The 17,126-nt window shown below is 50.0% G+C and overlaps 1 protein-coding gene across 4 annotated transcripts in view; it reads left to right on the top strand.

The window, feature by feature from the left end:
• Positions 1 to 17,126, top strand: part of dnah10 (dynein axonemal heavy chain 10) — a 704,002-nt gene that overhangs the window by 348,328 nt on the left and 338,548 nt on the right. For all 4 annotated transcript variants that reach the window (XM_072511049.1, XM_072511141.1, XM_072510964.1 and 1 more), the window contains exons 38-40: positions 9,691 to 9,809; positions 10,137 to 10,295; positions 16,104 to 16,239. In XM_072511049.1, the coding sequence (XP_072367150.1) occupies positions 9,691 to 9,809; positions 10,137 to 10,295; positions 16,104 to 16,239 (414 nt within the window). The remainder of the gene's footprint in view (positions 1 to 9,690; positions 9,810 to 10,136; positions 10,296 to 16,103; positions 16,240 to 17,126) is intronic.

Genomic DNA, 17,126 nt, shown 5'->3' with positions numbered 1-17,126 from the left:
TGAGTGCTGTAATACTCCAGGATGACCCAGTGAGTGCTGTAATACTCCAGGATGGCCCAGTGAGTGCTATAATACTCCAGGATGGCCCAGTGAGTGCTGTAATACTCCAGTATGACCCAGTGAGTGCTGTAATACTCCAGGACGACCCAGTGAGTGCTGTAATACTCCAGGATGTCCAGTGAGTGCTGTAACACTCCAGGATGGCCCAGTGAGTGCTGTAATACTCCAGGATGGCCCAGTGAGTGCTGTAACACTCCAGTATGACCCAGTGAGTGCTGTAATACTCCAGGATGACCCAGTGAGTGCTGTAATACTCCAGGATGGCTCAGTGAGTGCTGTAACACTCCAGGATGTCCAGTGAATGCTGTAACACTCCAGGTTGTCCAGTGAGTGCTGTAACACTCCAGGATGTCCAGTGAGTGCTGTAACACTCCAGGATGGCCCAGTGGTGCTGTAATACTCCAGTATGACCCAGTGAGTGCTGTGACACTCCAGGATGTCGAGTGAGTGCTGTAATACTCCAGGATGGCCCAGTGAGTGCTGTAATACTCCAGGATGGCCCAGTGAGTGCTGTAACACTCCAGGATGGCCCAGTGAGTGCTGTAACACTCCAGGATGGTCCAGTGAGTGCTGTAACACTCCTGGATGGCCCAGTGAGTGCTGTAATACTCCAGTATGACCCAATGAGTGCTGTAATACTCCAGGATGACCCAGTGAGTGCAGTAATACTCCAGGATGGCCCAGTGAGTGCTGTAATACTCCAGGATGACCCAGTGAGTGCTGTAATTCTCCAGGATGGCCCAGTGAGTGCTGTAATACTCCAGGATGTCCAGTGAGTGCTGTAATACTCCAGGATGACCCAGTGAGTGCTGTAATACTCCAGGATGGCCCAGTGGTGCTGTAATACTCCAGGATGGCCCAGTGAGTGCTGTAACACTCCAGGATGGCCCAGTGAGTGCTGTAATACTCCAGGATGTCCCAGTGAGTGCTGTAACACTCCAGGATGGCCCAGTGAGTGCTGTAATACTCCAGGATGACCCAGTGAGTGCTGTAACACTCCAGGATGACCCAGTGAGTGCTGTAATACTCCAGGATGACCCAGTGAGTGCTGTAACACTCCAGGATGGCCCAGTGAGTGCTGTAATACTCCAGGATGGCCCAGTGAGTGTTGTAACACTCCAGGATGGCCCAGTGAGTGTTGTAACACTCCAGGATGTCCAGTGATGCTGTAACACTCCAGGATGTCCAGTGAGTGCTGTAACACTCCAGGATGTCCAGTGAGTGCTGTAATACACCAGGATGGCAGGAGCACAGTATAGAGGCCGGCAGCGCGTTTGGGGGGCCCACGTGGTGGTCCGCGAACATGGACGCGGCCCGCTCCTGCTGGACCTCCACAATGGACACCCTGGTGTGTCCAAGATGAAAATGTTAAGTTGAAGCTACGTTTGGTGGCACGGCATCGATGCGGACATCGAGCGGGTGGCCCAGTGCTGCGTCCCGTGTCAGGCACACCAGAGGCTGCCTCCTGCAGCCCCGCTCCACCCGTGGGAATGGCCAGGCTGTCCGTGTTCTCGCCTCCATATAGACTTTGTGGGCCCCTTTCAGGGGGTGATGTTCCCCATCCTCGTTGATGTCCAGTCCAAGTGGACGGAGGTCCTCGGGATGCAGGCGCCGACTGCCCGGCCACCATAGAGAAAGTCCGGCACATTTTCGGCACACGGCATACCCGAGGTGCTGGTGTAAGACAACGGTACTGTGTTTACAGCTGCAGAATTTGTGGCATTCATGTCTGCCAATGGGATGCGACACTCGAGGACTGCCCCATCGCACCCAGCTTCGAATGGACTGGCCGAGCGGGCAGTGTGAAAAACAAACATCGGGATCCTGGGAGACCTACTCAGCAAGGTCCTTATTCTGCAACCAGACAGCCCCGCATGCCACGACGGGCATCACACCAGCCCAGATGTTGATCAGATGCTGCCTCCACACCCATTTGAGTCTCCTGCTTCCGGATATTGGGAAACGCAGTACACGTCCGGAGCTTCGGTGAATGGCCGCTAGGAATCCCGGGCGCCATGTTGGCAAAAACATGCCTGGGCAAAAAGCCGCAAATCTAATTGCCACGTGGATCATCTCGGAAGCTGGATACCCCTGCCCTACTGGCTGTTGATTCAGGTGCCTCGTCTTCACCGCAATCCCAGCCACTCCTGTCAGCACCAACATCCCCGGCCCTACCGAGGATTCAGCGCTGATTTCTGAGGATACTGAGATGCCAGACAAAGAATCGCCTCGCTCCGATTCAGAAACGGAGATGAACATTCTGCCACCGCCGGAGGTGCCCATGCTGGCCCCCGCGGCCACACTGGCATTGCTGCTGCTGCCCAGGTTTCATTGTCCACCACCATTCATTGTGGAATCGCTTCGCTCTGTCTATCACTTGCTGCTTATGCTGTTTGGCAACACAAGTAGTTCTGTGTTGTAGCTTCACCAGGTTGACACCTCATTTTTCGGTCTGCCTGATGTTGCTCCCGGCACGCTCTCCTGCACCCTTCATTGAGCCAGGGTTGATCCCGTGGTTTGGTGGTAATGGTCGAGTGGGGGATACGCTGGGCCATAAGTTGCAGATTGTGGTTGATACAATTCTGCTGCTGCTGATGGCCCACAGCCTCATGGAGGCCCAGACGTGAGTTGCTAGATCTGTTCAAAGTCTACCACATGATGGAGAGTATCCTTAATGTGAAGATGGGACTTTGTCTCCACAAGGACTGTGCGGTGGTCACTGCTACCGATACTGTCATGGACAGATACATCTGCAGCAGGCAGGTTGGTGAGGATGAGGTCAAGTATCTTTTCCTCTCTTGTTGGTTCCCTCACCACCCGCTGCAGTCCCAGTCTAGCAGCTCTGTCCTTTAGGACCCGGCCAGCTCGGTCAGTGGTGGTGCTACCGAGCCACTCTTGGTGATGGACATTGAAGGCCTCCAACCAGAGTACATTCTGTGCCCTTGCCACCCTCAGAGCTTCCTCTACGTGGTGTTCAACGTGTCAACATGATTCAGACATTGCACACAAATTTATCCAGTGCCAGATGGATGAAGCCGGCCAAGTGGAGAGAGGCAGAGGCTTTGCAACGATGGCTGGGTTCCCCCACACCCAGTGTATAAAAGATTGCGCTAACACGGCTAGCAGGCGAGCTGGGAGCTTTCGCTCAGTGAATGTGCAGATGGTCTGTGACCACAGGACACACATTCTCCAGGTTTGTGGCCGTTTGTATTACAGCTGACACGATGCTTACAACATGCAGCACTCACAGTGCTGTCTATGGCTCCTACATGATTGGATGGATGGCTCTTGGGTGACAAGGGCTATCCCTTGAAAAGGTGGCTCGTGATCCCACACCCAAGAACAGAGGCAGAGGAGAGAGGGAACAGGAGCCATGTCTCCATCTGGGCAGTGTGGAGAGGACTATTGTGGGGGCACAAAACTTCAGATGCCTGGACCGATCCAAGGGAGCATTGCAGTATCCTCCAGAGCATATCTCCCTCATAGTTATGGCATGCTGTGCCCTATATGACCTGGCTCTGGCCAGGAGGGACCCAGTGGCGGCTGAAGAAGGTGAGGCAGCCCCACAGGTCAGGGAGGATGACGACAGTGATGGGAGATCCTGGGGAAACGCTGGGTCAGGACAGTGAGGCAGACGTCAGGAACGTTCAGGGAGGTGGGGAGTCCTGGGTGCTTTAATCCTCTGACGCTCCAGCGAAGCATCCACGACATTGAGGCTCCCTCATGCTAATGACAGTGTCTCCTTTGCAAACAATCGTCATATGATAACCCAACCCCAAACCCCAGAACCTCATCAAGTCAACTAAGCCCATTAAAGCAAAATAAACGTTTGTTGTTGTAATTGAGCACCGAACATACAAAGTTGCCAAATAGAACACAAATTTCAAAATAATTAATGACATGCCCTTGTTGTGCTCAAGTTTCCTTCAGCTTATTCTGTGGGTGCTGCTTCTTGCTGCTTGCCCTATGCCCCCTGCTTCACTGGCAGTGGCATTGGGGGCAGCCTGCTAACTGTGCTGTCCTGGTGGCCGTGATGACCTTGGCAATTCTCCTCTGGCCAGCGGGGTCTGAACAGGCGCCAACTGGGAGGGTGCGTCTAACCCTCTAGCTGGTCCCTCCTCAGTCATCGAGCCAACATCAGATGTAACGGCCACTGGAAGAGGGGTAGAGGGGCGGAGGGGCTGGTGCCCTCCATCGGAACGCCCTGAGAGGAGACCATAGAGAGGACAGGCAGCGTCTCCATCAGCTTCGGTCGCGTTTGCACCTCCCTGCTCACCATTGATGGACCAGCAACTAGCAGAGAGACTCGGTACCACCTCTTACACTGGCAGTAACGAATGTGACTCAGGTCACAGCTGGTGTGCTGGCTTGTGGGTCTGAGCACGACCCTTGGAACCCTCGAGCCTGTTCCTGAAGCTGCCTCTCTGTGAGGAGGTTGTGCACTCGGTGTTGAAGGTCCGTGCAGTACTCATGCTCCGCATGGATTACTCCATGACAGAGACTAAGGCATGCAAGGCTCTCTTGGATCTCCCTGCCCATCCCACTGGACATCTAGTATCTGCCGCCTGATGAACGACTCCAGAGGCTCGTCATCTGTCTGAGACTCAGCGTAGTCCTGGTCTCCAGCATTGCTGCCACTGTTGGTGCCCTGAGACCTCTCTCTGCCTCTGCCAGCTCCACGCGCGAGTGTGAAGTTCCCTCATCACCGCGTATTACCCGTGGAGCTGCTGACCTAATGCCCACCGACGTGTGAGTATCTGCGCTGGTGCCTGGTTCCGAGAGAATGGGTAACACTGCTGCAATGTCTTCCTCCGAGATTAATGGAGGAGGGGGGGATTTTCAGGGTCACCAGCAGCCCACCTGCGGGAGGAAGATGAGATGTCAGTACTTTACATCACTGTGCATGCTGGGTGGGCTGAGGTGATGAGACCTGCAGCCTGGTGCCATTCACATTGGAGCCTCAGTGTCCACTCTGACTGCAACATCTCTGTGTTTGCAGTAACCACCGAATGAGCACCTGAGAATGACACGCCGACCTTCATCTGAGACCTCCGTCTCGCCACAACCAGGGGAGTGAGCTGGCCTGTGGCAGTCCGCGCTATTGTGACGTAGCTTTGCCAGTGTAGGGTCCGAGTCCCTGTCTGGATCTGTTTTCTGGATATCGACAGGGTATCCATGAAATTTAGAGTCATGATGACTTTGCCCATCCTTGGTAGGGGTGAGTGTGGGGTGGAGGGGGCAGGCTGGTGGGCAGTGGTAAGTCTCTCAGGGCATCTGCATTTGCTACTAACATTCCTGGACAATGCTAAAAAGCGTATTTGAATGCTGCCAATGATCTGCTCAGCGTTGGATGGGGGCGATGGGACGAATCGCCTTGTCCTACGTAAAGATTGTGGTCTGTGACGATGGAAAAGTGTCAGCCGAAGGCATATTGATGAAGCGTTTTTTTTTTACACTCTTTAAAATCCTTTTTATTTATTTATTTATCATAAATTTAAAGTACCCAATTCAATTTTTCCAATTAAGGGGCAATTTAGTGCGGTCAATCCACCTACCCTGCACATCTTTGGGTTGTGGGGGTGAAACCCACGCAGACACGGGGAGAATGTGCAAACTCCACAAGGACAGTGACCCGTGGCCGGGATCGAACCTGGGACCTCGGCACCTTGAGGCAGCAGTGCTAACCACTGCACCACCATGCTGCCCTGATGAAACGTCTTTACCACCAATCTGTGCATCTGCCAGGGCCCTGTGTGTATTCGCGATTGGCTGCTCGGTGCCATCGTCCCATTGGTGAGATAGTACTGCTCCTACTCCATTAGGAGGGGCATTGTACGTTAATATGAGTGGTCTTGAAGGCCATAATTTGCCAATATGTTTGATGAAGGCAGTTGCTTCTTCACCCTCGCAAAAGCTTTGTCTTGTGATGTTTGCCATGACCATTTCTGATTGTGTTTTTGACAGTGTGTGCTGGGCTGTCAGCACGGTGCCGAGATTACGGGAATATTTCCTGTAATAATTTATGTGGCCGAGGAACGACTTTGGTTATGTTTCTTGGTGTCAGAGCTCCTTTTATGGCCTTTATCTTGTCTTCAATGTGCCGTCGGTCGTATTGTCAACACGGTACCTGAGGTACATTACCTCGCTTTCCTGAAACACACGTTTCTCTGTTAAGTCAGATGCCTGCGTCGGAGAATCGCAATAATAATAATAATCGCTTATTGTCACAAGTAGGCTTCAATGAAGTTACTGTGAAAAGCCCCTAGTCACCACATTCCGGCGCCTGTTCGGGGAGGCCGGTACGGGAATTGAACCTGTGCTGCTGGCCTTGTTTTGCGTTACAAGCCAGCTGTTTAGCCCATTGTGCTAAACCAGCCAGGCATCCTTCAAATTTTCCAGGTGTTCCTTCTTGGTGGCTCCTGAAATTAATACGTCGTCCAGATAAACTGCCACTCTGGACAATCCTTGAAGGATGTTTTCCATCACCCTCTGGAAAATAGCACCGCCAATTATACTCCAAAACGTAGGTGTGTATACTCGTATAATCCTTTTTGGGTATTAATGGTGACGTATTTTCTGGATGCTGCATCAAGCTCTAGCTGGAGGTGTACATGGCTCAATCCAACTTTGTGAATGTGTGGCCTCCAGTCAGTTTCGTATATCGGTCTTTGTCGAGGAAATTATAAGTCAGCACTTCGAGTTTTCGCCAAAGGTCTTTTATTTGAGCACAAAGTTTGTGGAGGGCTGGATGGACAGAAGTCATTCCAAATGCCCTGTATTATAGAGGTAAAAGCAGATATTTATATCATTCAGTGAGCAATATCTGGGACATAAAGCACTGTTTTAGATTAGAGAGAGACAGAAAAACAAACAGGCTGGAGTCATGTTTTAATAATAAACCTTGGGTTCCTTGCCTAAGTAACATAAAATCATGTTGTCAGCAAAACAATGTGCAGCTGTACGCTTGTTTATATTGTATGACCTTCTGACTATTTCATACAGAACTCTTGGCTGAAATAAAGCTAAGTATCCATCATGCTTTACCAAGTGCCTATTTTCATGAAATATAGGGCAGCACGGTAGCCTTGTGGATAGCACAATTGCTTCACAGCTCCAGGGTCCCAGGTTCGATTCCGGCTTGGGTCACTGTCTGTGCGGAGTCTGCACGTCCTCCCCGTGTGTGCGTGGGTTTCCTCCGGGTGCTCCGGTTTCCTCCCACAGTCCAAAGATGTGCAGGTTAGGAGGATTGGCCATGATAAATTGCCCTTAGTGTCCAAAATTGCCCTTAGTGTTGGGTGGGGTTACTGGGTTATGGGGATAGGGTGGAGGTGTTGACTTTGGGTAGGGTGCTCTTTCCAAAAGCCGGTGCAGACTAGATGGGCCGAATGGCCTCCTTATGCACTGTAAATTCTATGAAATTCTATGATAGTCAAGCAGCTGATTAAAATGAATACTCTTAAGCAGGCAACTAATGCACACACTAAAGCCCCTTCTACAGTCTTCAATGCGAGGCATGGGGTACTAGTCTAAGCAGGAAGTTCTGTTGACTGTCATCTTATAGACACCGCAAAGGTGGACTGACTTATCAGACTTCAATACTGGGACTACTGGTGCAGCCCATTCTGCGAATTGTACTGGCCATATGATCCAAGGTTCTCGTGTTACTCCAATTTGGCCTCTGCTTTGACAAATTGTGCATACGGAATCGGCCGTGCCCTGACGTACTTGGGCAGGGCCTCCTGATCTACATTAATTTTTGCCTAGCGTCTTTGAGTTTCCTGACACCTTCCTGGAACACCTCAGGATACTTTCCTATGACTCCACATTTTGCAGCCAGTCTCTTCCCAGAAGGATGGCTTCTGGTCCTGGTACTATTATTGAGGGGACTCTGCTGCCCATGTGTGACTGGGGTTACGGTGGTTCCTACAATGCGTAATTGCTCCCCTGTGTATGTGGCCAACCTGGTCTTGGTATCCCGCCAGCCCAGGGACAAAATGCCCACTTGGAGACGCCTGAATGTCTGTTCCCCTATAATGGAGACGACGGCTCCTGAATCTCCTTTAATGAACTGATGGAGTGTGGTCTGGATTGATGCCACTTTGGTGATAAGAACGCAATTTAACTGCATTAACCCTTCCTGGGGGTTGTGCATTCTGATGATTCTGACAGCCTTGCCTTGGACGTGCCCTATCACCCCAGGTGCAGCAACTTTGTGACTGTTCCCTGTAGCCTTCCGTAGAGATTTCCCATCTGTTCCTGATGTCTCGTAGCTGCTGACCCCACGCCTTATTTCTCATCTCAGATTGTTGACATGGTGGTGGGTGGGTGACATGAGCACTGTCTGTGGGGGGTCCGGTTCTCCTGTATGGGTGTCAGAAACCTGTGATCCATGGAACCCTGGTGTTCCTGGGCCCTTTTCTCAGGTTTCCCGTGGCTTAGCGCCAATTCTATGGCTCTTTTAAGGCCAGGATAGGTTTCTGCGAGTAGTTTCCTCTGGGTTGTGACATAACTTTAAATTGAGGGGAGATAGATATAGGACAGATGTCAGAGGTAGGTTCTTTACTCAGAGAGTAGTAAGGGTGTGGAATGCCCTGCCTGCAACAGTAGTGGACTCGCCAACACTAAGGGCATTCAAATGGTCATTGGATAGACATATGGACGATAAGGGAATAGTGTAGATGGGCTTTAGAGTGGTTTCACAGATCGGCGCAACATCGAGGGCCGAAGGGACTGCGCTGTAATGTTCTATGTTCTATTATTTAGCACGTATACTAGTTGGCTCCACATCTCTGGGAGAGACAGTCCATACTCCGTGATCTGCCAGTTTCCGAAGTCTTGACAGGAATTCTGTTACTGATTCCCCGTGGAGTTCATCCAGCCGTGTTGAATCTATGACGTTGCAATATCACAGATGGTTTAGGGTCATAGTAATTCACTACTCGGTCCATCAGTTCATTAAAGGATTTTGAATCTGGGGCAGCCAGGTTGGTGAAGCTTTTAATGAAGCTGAATGTTGGGGCTCCCCAGGTGGTCAGGCGAATCACCTTCTGTCAGCCATCACCTTCCACGCTATTTACCCAAAGGAAATATCACATTTTTTCAGCATACTTTGGCCAATCATCCACGCCCCATTATATGGTTCTAATTTACCAAATAGCAGCATTTTGGGATTTTCTTCCGTCTTTTCCTACTGGAATTGACTTGTGGCTGTCCCGAAACCTGTTCTTCCTCCTTGTCGCCAGTGTGCTAATCCAGAAGACAAGGTCTAGAAGGTTAATTTTGTTTATTTATAACTACCACACCGTACACCAGCCTGGGGCTACCACCTTAGGCAGTCCAGGTTCGGGCCGGCATTTAAAGGGCTGAATTAATGAGCTGGGCAGGCCTCCACCCGTTACCAGGGAAACCCGAACTTCACGAGCCTCACAGGGAGACGGGGAGATCTATTATTGACCCCCCCCCCCCCACCCCCCCAACACAAAAGGCAGATCCAACACAGGCTCCGAGTTCTAACAGCCATGTGTATCCCTGTACTGTCCCTGGGATTGCAGGTAGTCAGTTATATTTAATTACTCAAAATTCAAATGTACCTGATGACATCTGACAATGAGAGTGTGTGTGTGTGTGCAGGTGGATAAGGTGGTGCAGATGTATGAGACAATGATGACTCGACACACAACAATGGTGGTTGGACCCACTGGAGGTGGGAAGACAGTGGTCATTAACACACTTTGCCAGGCTCAAACCAGGTGAGACATTGCAACACAATGTTTAACATGTTTCCTACAGTATTGCAACACAATGTTTAACATGTTTCTTACAGTATTGCAACACAATGTTTAACATGTTTCATACAGTATTGCAACACAATGTTTAACATGTTTCATACAGTATTGTGTGTGGAAGAGGAGATCCGCCAATTGAGAAGTCTGACCGGCAGAAATGTGAAATACCAGCTCTCCTGTACTTCAACATGTGTCACAGAATTACACTTTCCAAATATATATCGTTGTAAATATTCCATTACAAGATTTGAATATAGCTATTTGTGTCTTTGTTTTCCCTTTCCCTTCTAGATTGGCATTGCTGACGAAACTATACACACTGAACTCAAAAGCTGTCAGTGTGATTGAGTTATATGGAATCTTGGATCCTGCGACTCGTGACTGGACCGATGGAATTTTGTCAAACATCTTTAGAGATATTAATAAACCGACTGACAAGAAAGAGAGGAGGTAAAACCGCAGAATAATTACAACATAGAAAGAGGCGATTCGGCCCATCGTATTTCCACCAGCTCTCCAAACAATCAGTTGATCTAATTCCACTCTGCTTTCTCCCCATAACTCTGCACATTCTTCCTTTTCAGATAACAGTATAACTCCCTTCTGAGTGCTTTAATTGAACCTGCCTCCACCACGCTCTCAGGCACTGCATTCCAGACCTTTCACTTGCTACGTTTAACCTCGTGTTGCTTTTGTCTCTTTTTCCAATTGCTTTCAATCTGTGCCCTCTCAGTCTCCATCCTTTTCCCCCTGTCCACTCTGTCCAGCACCCCCAAATTTTGAACACCTCTATCAAATCTCCTCTCCGCCTTCTCTTCTGCCTGTGCCGAGTCTCGAGACAGGATCTACTCCCATTTGGAAGCAAATGGACGTATTAGTGAGAGGCAGCACGGTTTTGTGAAGGGGAGGTCGTGTCTCACTAACTTGATAGAGTTTTTCGAGGAGGTCACTAAGATGATTGATGCAGGTAGGGCAGTAGATGTTGTCTATATGGACTTCAGTAAGGCCTTTGACAAGGTCCCTCATGGTAGACTAGTACAAAAGGTGAAGTCACACGGGATCAGGGGTGAACTGGCAAGGTGGATACAGAACTGGCTAGGCCATAGAAGGCAGAGAGTAGCAATGGAAGGATGCTTTTCTAATTGGAGGGCTGTGACCAGTGGTGTTCCACAGGGATCAGTGCTGGGACCTTTGCTGTTTGTAGTATATATAAATGATTTGGAGGAAAATGTAACTGGTCTGATTAGTAAGTTTTCAGACGACACAAAGGTTGGTGGAATTGCGGATAGCGATGAGGACTGTCTGAGGATACAGCAGGATTTAGATTGTCTGGAGACTTGGGCGGAGAGATGGCAGATGGAGTTTAATCCGGACAAATGTGAGGTAATGCATTTTGGAAGGTCTAATGCAGGTAGGGAATATAGTGAATGGTAGAACCCTCAAGAGTATTGAAAGTCAAAGAGATCTAGGAGTACAGGTCCACAGGTCATTGAAAGGGGCAACACAGGTGGAGAAGGTAGTCAAGAAGGCATACGGCATGCTTGCCTTCATTGGCCGGGGCATTGAGTATAAGAATTGGCAAGTCATGTTGCAGCTGTATAGAACCTTAGTTAGGCCACACTTGGAGTGTAGTGTTCAATTCTGGTCGCCACACTGCCAGAAGGATGTGGAGGCTTTAGAGAGGGTGCAGAAGAGATTTACCAGAATGTTGGCTAGTATGGAGGGCATTAGCTATGAGGAGCGGTTGAATAAACTCGGTTTGTTCTCACTGGAACGAAGGAGGTTGAGGGGAGACCTGATAGAGGTATACAAAATTATGAGGGGCATAGACAGAGTGGATAGTCAGAGGCTTTTCCCCAGGGTAGAGGGGTCAATTACTAGGGGGCATAGGTTTAAGGTGAGAGGGGCTAGGTTTAGAGTAGATGTACGAGGCAAGTTTTTTACGCAGAGGGTAGTGGGTGCCTGGAACTCGCTACCAGAGGAGGTGGTGGAAGCAGGGACGATAGGGACATTTAAGGGGCATCTTGACAAATATATGAACAGGATGGGAATAGAAGGATACGGACCCAGGAAGTGTAGAAGATTGTAGTTTAGTCGGGTAGCATGGTCGGCACGGGCTTGGAGGGCCGAAGGGCCTGTTCCTGTGCTGTACATTTCTTTGTTCTTTGTTCTTTGTTCTGCACATCCTCCCCGTGTGTGCGTAGGTTTCCTCCGGGTGCTCCGGTTTCCTCCCACAGTCCAAAGATGTGCAGGTTAGGTGGGTTGGCCGTGATAAATTGCCCTTAGTGTCCAAAAGGTTAGGTCGAGTTACTGGTTTACAGGGAGAGGGTGGAGGCGTGGGCTTGGGTAGGTTGCTGTTTCCAAGGGCCGGTGCAGACTCGATGGGCCGAATGGCCTCCTTCTGCACTGTAAACGTAACATTCCGTTTGCATTTTTAATTACAGGCTGTACCTGCAAACCGACTTTCTGCGATTCATGAACAAAGACACCCAGATCCCTCTGCCCGCTCCCTCTGCCCAGCTCCCTCTGCCCAGCTCCCTCTGCCCAGCTCCCTCTGCCCAGATCCCTCTGCCCAGATCCCTCTGCCCGCTCCCTCTGCCCAGCTCCCTCTGCCCAGCTCCCTCTGCCCAGCTCCCTCTGCCCAGCTCCCTCTGCCCAGCTCCCTCTGCCCAGATCCCTCTGCCCAGCTCCCTCTGCCCAGCTCCCTCTGCCCAACTCCCTCTGCCCAACTCCCTCTGCCCAGCTCCCTCTGCCCAGCTCCCTCTGCCCAGCTCCCTCTGCCCAGATCCCTCTGCCCAACTCCCTCTGCCCAACTCCCTCCGCCCAACTCCCTCCGCCCAGCTCCCTCCGCCCAGCTCCCTCTGCCCAGCTCCCTCTGCCCAGCTCCCTCTGCCCAGCTCCCTCTGCCCAGCTCCCTCTGCCCAGCTCCCTCTGCCCAGCTCCCTCTGCCCAGCTCCCTCTGCCCAGCTCCCTCTGCCCAGCTCCCTCTGCCCAGCTCCCTCTGCCCAGCTCCCTCTGCCCAGCTCCCTCTGCCCAGCTCCCTCTGCCCAGATCCCTCTGCCCAGATCCCTCTGCCCAGCTCCCTCTGCCCAGCTCCCTCTGCCCAGCTCCCTCTGCCCAGCTCCCTCCGCCCAGCTCCCTCCGCCCAGCTCCCTCCGCCCAGCTCCCTCTGCCCAGACGCATTTTGAATCTGCTTTCCAGTTAGATAATAATTTACCTGACTATTTTTTCGGCCAAAATGAATAACCTCACACTTATCCACATTAAACTCCATCTGTCAAACTTTGGCCCAATCTCCTAGCCTATCTATATCCATCTGTAAACTCTGTATCTCCTCTTCGCTGCCTGTTTTCCCATCTATTATAGTATCATCCACAAATGTTGCTATGTTACACTCTGCCCCTGCTTACAGATCATTGATATAGATTGTAAACAGTTGAGGTCCGGGGACTGACCCCTGTGGCACCCTGCTAGTTACAGTTCACCAGAGAAGGACCCATTTATCCCAGCCCTCTGCTTTCTGTCAGCCAGCCAATCCTCAATCCAATCTAGCACTCTACCCCATTCCCCTGCGATCTCACCTTCTGGGTCAGTCTTTTATGTGGTACCTTGTCAAACACCTTCTGGAAGTCTAGATATATCACATCCACAGGTTCCCCATTATCCACCTTGCTGGTTACATCCTCAAGGAACACAAGCAACTTTGTGAAGCATGACTTATTCTTCATAAAACCGCGCTGACAATGGTGGATTGAGCTTTGTCTTTCCAAATGCTCAGTCATCTCCTCCTGAATGATTGATTCCAGCAACTTCCCCACCACAGAGGTCAAGCTAACCGGTCTGTAGTTTCCTGCTTTTTGCCTCTCCCGTTTTGAATAGCGGAGTCACATTAGCGTGTTTCCAATCCACCAGGATCCTTCCAGAATCCTGGGAATTGTGAAATATCATAACCAATGCATCCACAATCTCTGCTTCTACCTCCCATAATACCCTGGGGTGCAGGCCAGCAGGTCCCAGAGACTTATCTGCCTTTAATCCCATCAGTTTATTCAATACCGTCTCCCCAGTGATGGTTATTGCACCAAATTCCTCTGCATTAACTATAATTTTTGGAAATTTTTTATTATCTTCTACTGTGAAGGCAGAGGCAAAATATTGGTCCAGTGCCTCCAACATCTAACAAAGAAGAACAAAAAAAAGTACAGCACAGGAACAGGCCCTTCGGCCCTCCAAGCCCGTGCCGACCATGCTGCCCGACTAAACTACAATCTTCTACACTTCCCGGGTCCGTATCCCTCTATTCCCATCCTATTCATGTATTTGTCAAGATGCCCCTTAAATATCACTATCGTCCCTGCTTCCACCACCTCCTCCGGTAGCGAGTTCCAGGCACCCACTACCCTCTGCGTAAAAAACTTGCCTCGTACATCTACTCTAAACCTTGCCCCTCGCACCTTAAACCTATGCCCCCTAGTAATTAACCCCTCTACCCTGGGGAAAAGCCTCTGACTATCCACTCTGTCTATGCCCCTCATAATTTTGTAGACCTCTACCAGGTCGCCCCTCAACCTCCGTCGTTCCAGTGAGAACAAACCGAGTTTATTCAATCGCTCCTCATAGCTAATGCCCTCCATACCAGGCAACATTCTGGTAAATCTCTTCTGCACCCTCTCTAAAGCCTCCACATCCTTCTGGCAACTGTGCTAACCACTGTGCTACCGTGCTGCCATTATTTTCATCCTCTGCCTTGAACTCTTGTCTCTTCCTGCAGAATCTGATTGAACACAAATTTGTTATCCTGTCAGTGCCCTGGTCCTGAAGTATAACGAAGGCCTATTTACTCTCACCCCACTCAGCCTTCCTGCCATTGAAACCACAAACCACATTTTTGTTACCTTTGGACATATTCCTGTGCTGTGCTGTACTTTATAGTGACCTTGAAATTAAATGAATCTATACTTGCCTTGCGGGGTAAATAGACCTTAAGCATCCGATATTGCTGGCATTGTGAGCACATAAAATCAACAAGATCGAGGAACAGGACTGCACCATATGGACCCTCGAGCCTGGTACGCCATTCAGTAGAACCATGGCACAATTCCACTTTCATACCCACTCCCCATTCTCTTTGATTCTTTGAGAGGCCAAAGAGCTGTCTACCTCAACATTAAATATATTCAAGGATGGAGCATCCACAACCCTCTGGGTTGAGAATTTCAAAGAATCACGAGCCTTTGAGTGATGACATTTTTCCTCATCTCTGTCCTAAATGATCAACCCCTTACCCTGAGACTGGAAACTGTATCACTGTATTCTAGATTTCCCAGCCAAGAGAATCAACTCTCTGTGCCCACCCTTCAGAATCCTGTATGTTTCAATGAATTCACTTCTTATTTTTTTGATCTCTAGAGAATCTGGACGCAATCTACGCAGCCTCCCATCATCAGACACCTCCCATTACCTTTGTTGCTGCTCCCCCCACCCTGCCAACCAATTTGCAGGTCAATTTCTCCAGCCACCTCCTCAATTAAATTCCATCCTCCAGCTTCCATTAACCTATCCAAAGTTCTGCCACCCCCTGTCCTGTGCAGCACTAAATCTTTCATTATCTGCTCTGGATTCCTGACATCCAACAAATTGAAGTTAAAATCATTATCTGTGTCTCCAGATTCCTCCCAAGCATTATCCCTACAACCTCCCCCAACCTGACATCCTGCCCCACATCCTTTGGCCCTCTGACCCTGACCTGTTGTGAATCAGCCCTGTCTTTTCTCCCTAACATTGGTGCTACCTCCTGCTCTCTGGAACGCCCTCCTAAACTCCCTTACCCCATGATGCCCTCTGCATCCCACAATCCATCTGTTTGACTAAGCGTATGGTCATTTCTCTGACACCTTGGCATCTGTTCCATATCTTGTTATTTTCCTCTTTGGGACAGTTGTAGGTTAAAGTGCAATACAATTAGAATCAGCGAATGATACAGTGCAGAACAAGGTCGTTCTGTGCTGCCTCTTTCAAAGAGTTATCCATTTATCCCACACACTCTGCACTTCCCTCTTAGTCCTTCATTTTTTTCCAATTTAACTATTTATCCAGTTCCCTTTTGAAAGTTACTGTTTCCAGTGCCCTTACAGGAAGCAAATTCCAAATTGTTGTTAAAATATGTCTTTTTCAATAGATCTTTTGCCATTTAATTTGTCCACAAGTGTAGCAATTTACTATGGTTACGTTTGAAATGTGTCTTTATGTATCTTGCAGATATATTTTATTTGATGGGGATGTGGATGCACTCTGGGTAGAGAACATGAACTCTGTCATGGACGACAACAAGTTGCTGACCCTGGCTAATGGTGAACGAATCAGGCTGCAGGCACACTGCGCATTGTTGTTTGAGGTACTGCTCATGGATCATTGCTTCTGGATCTCTCTGCAGACTTGGGAAATCAGTGTTGGCCAGGAGGATGTTCTTCACTTCAGACTTCTAAAGGGTGGCACAGTGGTTAGCACTGCTGCGTCACAGTGCCAGGGACCCGGGTTCGATTCCCGGCTTGGGTCACTGTCGGTGCGGAGTCTGCACATCCTCCCCGTGTGTGCGTGGGTTTCCTCCGGGTGCTCCGGTTTCCTCCCACAGTCCAAAGATATGCATTGGACATGATAAATTGCCTTTTAGTGTCCAAATGTTAGGTTATGGGGATAGAGCAGGGGATTGGGTGTTCTTTCGCAGGGGCGGTGCAGACTCGATGTGCCGAATGGCCTCCTTCTGCACTGCAGGGACTCTATAATTCCAAAGGCAGAAATGCAAATTGCGTTGCACAGAATCAGGGTTATATTAACTGGCCCATAACATTTGCGCCACTCAAGTGCCAGGCAATGACCATCTCCTACAAGAGAGGATCTAACCACCGCCCCTTGACATTCAATGGCGTTACCATCGCTGAATCTCCCACAATCAACATCCTGGGGGTTACCATTGATCAGAAACTGAACTGGACCCAGCCACATTAATACTGTGGCTACCAGGGCAGGTCAAAGGCTAGCACCTCCAACAACACTCAAGAAGCTCGACACCATCCAGGACAAAGCAGCCGCTTGATTGCTCTCCCTTCCACAAACATTCACTCCCTCCACCACCGACGCACTGCAGTAACTCACCAAGGTTGCGCAGGCAGCACCTCCCAAAACCACGACCACTACCATCTAGAAGGACAAGAGCAGCAGTTCCTGCGAACCCCACCACCTGGAGGCTCCCCTCCAAGTCACTCACCACCCTGACTTCTTCCA

Source organism: Scyliorhinus torazame, chromosome 1 (assembly GCF_047496885.1).
Source record: "Scyliorhinus torazame isolate Kashiwa2021f chromosome 1, sScyTor2.1, whole genome shotgun sequence".
Lineage (NCBI taxonomy): Eukaryota > Metazoa > Chordata > Chondrichthyes > Carcharhiniformes > Scyliorhinidae > Scyliorhinus > Scyliorhinus torazame.
This window is presented reverse-complemented; position numbering and strand designations above follow the sequence as displayed.